At 49.0% G+C, this 1,136-nt stretch overlaps 1 protein-coding gene across 1 annotated transcript; it reads left to right on the forward strand.

Moving 5' to 3' along the window:
- Positions 1-35: 35 nt before the first annotated feature.
- Positions 36-304, forward strand: FOIG_16962 (uncharacterized protein; the record flags this gene model as incomplete). The annotated part of the gene is made up of 2 exons (XM_031218442.1): positions 36-44; positions 182-304. 2 exons carry the CDS (start codon positions 36-38, stop codon positions 302-304), a joined length of 132 nt encoding a protein of 43 aa, XP_031051844.1.
- Between the last annotated feature and the right edge of the window lie 832 nt (positions 305-1,136).

A 1,136-nucleotide genomic window follows, 5' to 3' on the forward strand; every position in this document is an offset into this window, starting at 1 on the left:
GAGAGAGAGAGAGAGAGCAGGGGTTGTCGAGGAACATGCTGTCCGTAAGTGAGCTGATCAACCAAGCTACTGCAGCTAGAAAGCGCTGTCACAAACTGGCCCCACTACTCTCGTCGGCTGACAAATCCGACCACTTTGTCTATTCCTAATCAGTCTTAGCAGCCTAACAAGGAGGGTTTAGACGTTCTATTTCACTCCCGGCCCTCGACACTCGCAGACCCGTTACAGCTACAGTGGGCTACTAACTGCTCGCCAAGGCGCCGGCGTCACGGGACCCGACAATCGTGCAGGTGCTTGCTGTTGACTTGAAACGTCTTCTCCATACCCATGTCATAAATAAATGAGGCGTGACCAGGAACCGTATAGCTAGATTAGCATCGTAATGATCTAATCAAGGCTAGGGGCTAATCTTGATAGGGCTAAACCCCACGGGGCTGCTTGTTTATGCCAGGTTAATAACTAGCAAATCACCCTAAGTTTACTAAAGGTTACTCTAATTATAGAGTAAAGTACAGTCGGCATTATTAGCTCCGGTGGGAGCTGTAAATCATTTTAAAGGCTTACTACCTATGGTATGATTGCGAAATATGGAAGAAAGAGGGATCTATTCGAAGAGAATTCAACGCCAGCGACAAGAAAGACGAGGACTGGAACCTGCAAAAAGAGTCACTGTTGTCGTCTCTCCTATATGCAGCAGAGTATACGGCTAAGGGGAGAAGTCCAATAAGAAAGTCAACATTAAACCCTGCCGGGGCCGGCGACAGGAGAGCATCCAGGAACAAAATGAGCTATGGGTCAAAAAGCGAGGGGGCCCCACAGTCATCACGTTAAAATCCTGCATGCAATCTGCACCGGCCTTCCTGAATCGCCTTAGGCAGCCACCTGGGTGATCTCCGATGTTGAAGCGACGTGTGAAAATCCGCTCCTTGGCCAAGTTTGACGTTATCTACTACAGTTCATTTATCATTCCGAGACATCCCCATGTAAACAGGGTTAGCATGGTTATGGTGCATGGAATCCCCGGCTGGAGCGTGGCTGGGTTTCAATTGCGCCAACGTGAGCGGGACCATAATTAGGTTTCGCATTTCACAATGTTCCCTCTACCGATATTACCTCATCAGGGGTCCGCGAAGCTC

The sequence above is a fragment of the Fusarium odoratissimum genome (genome assembly GCF_000260195.1).
Source record: "Fusarium odoratissimum NRRL 54006 unplaced genomic scaffold supercont1.392, whole genome shotgun sequence".
Lineage (NCBI taxonomy): Eukaryota > Fungi > Ascomycota > Sordariomycetes > Hypocreales > Nectriaceae > Fusarium > Fusarium odoratissimum.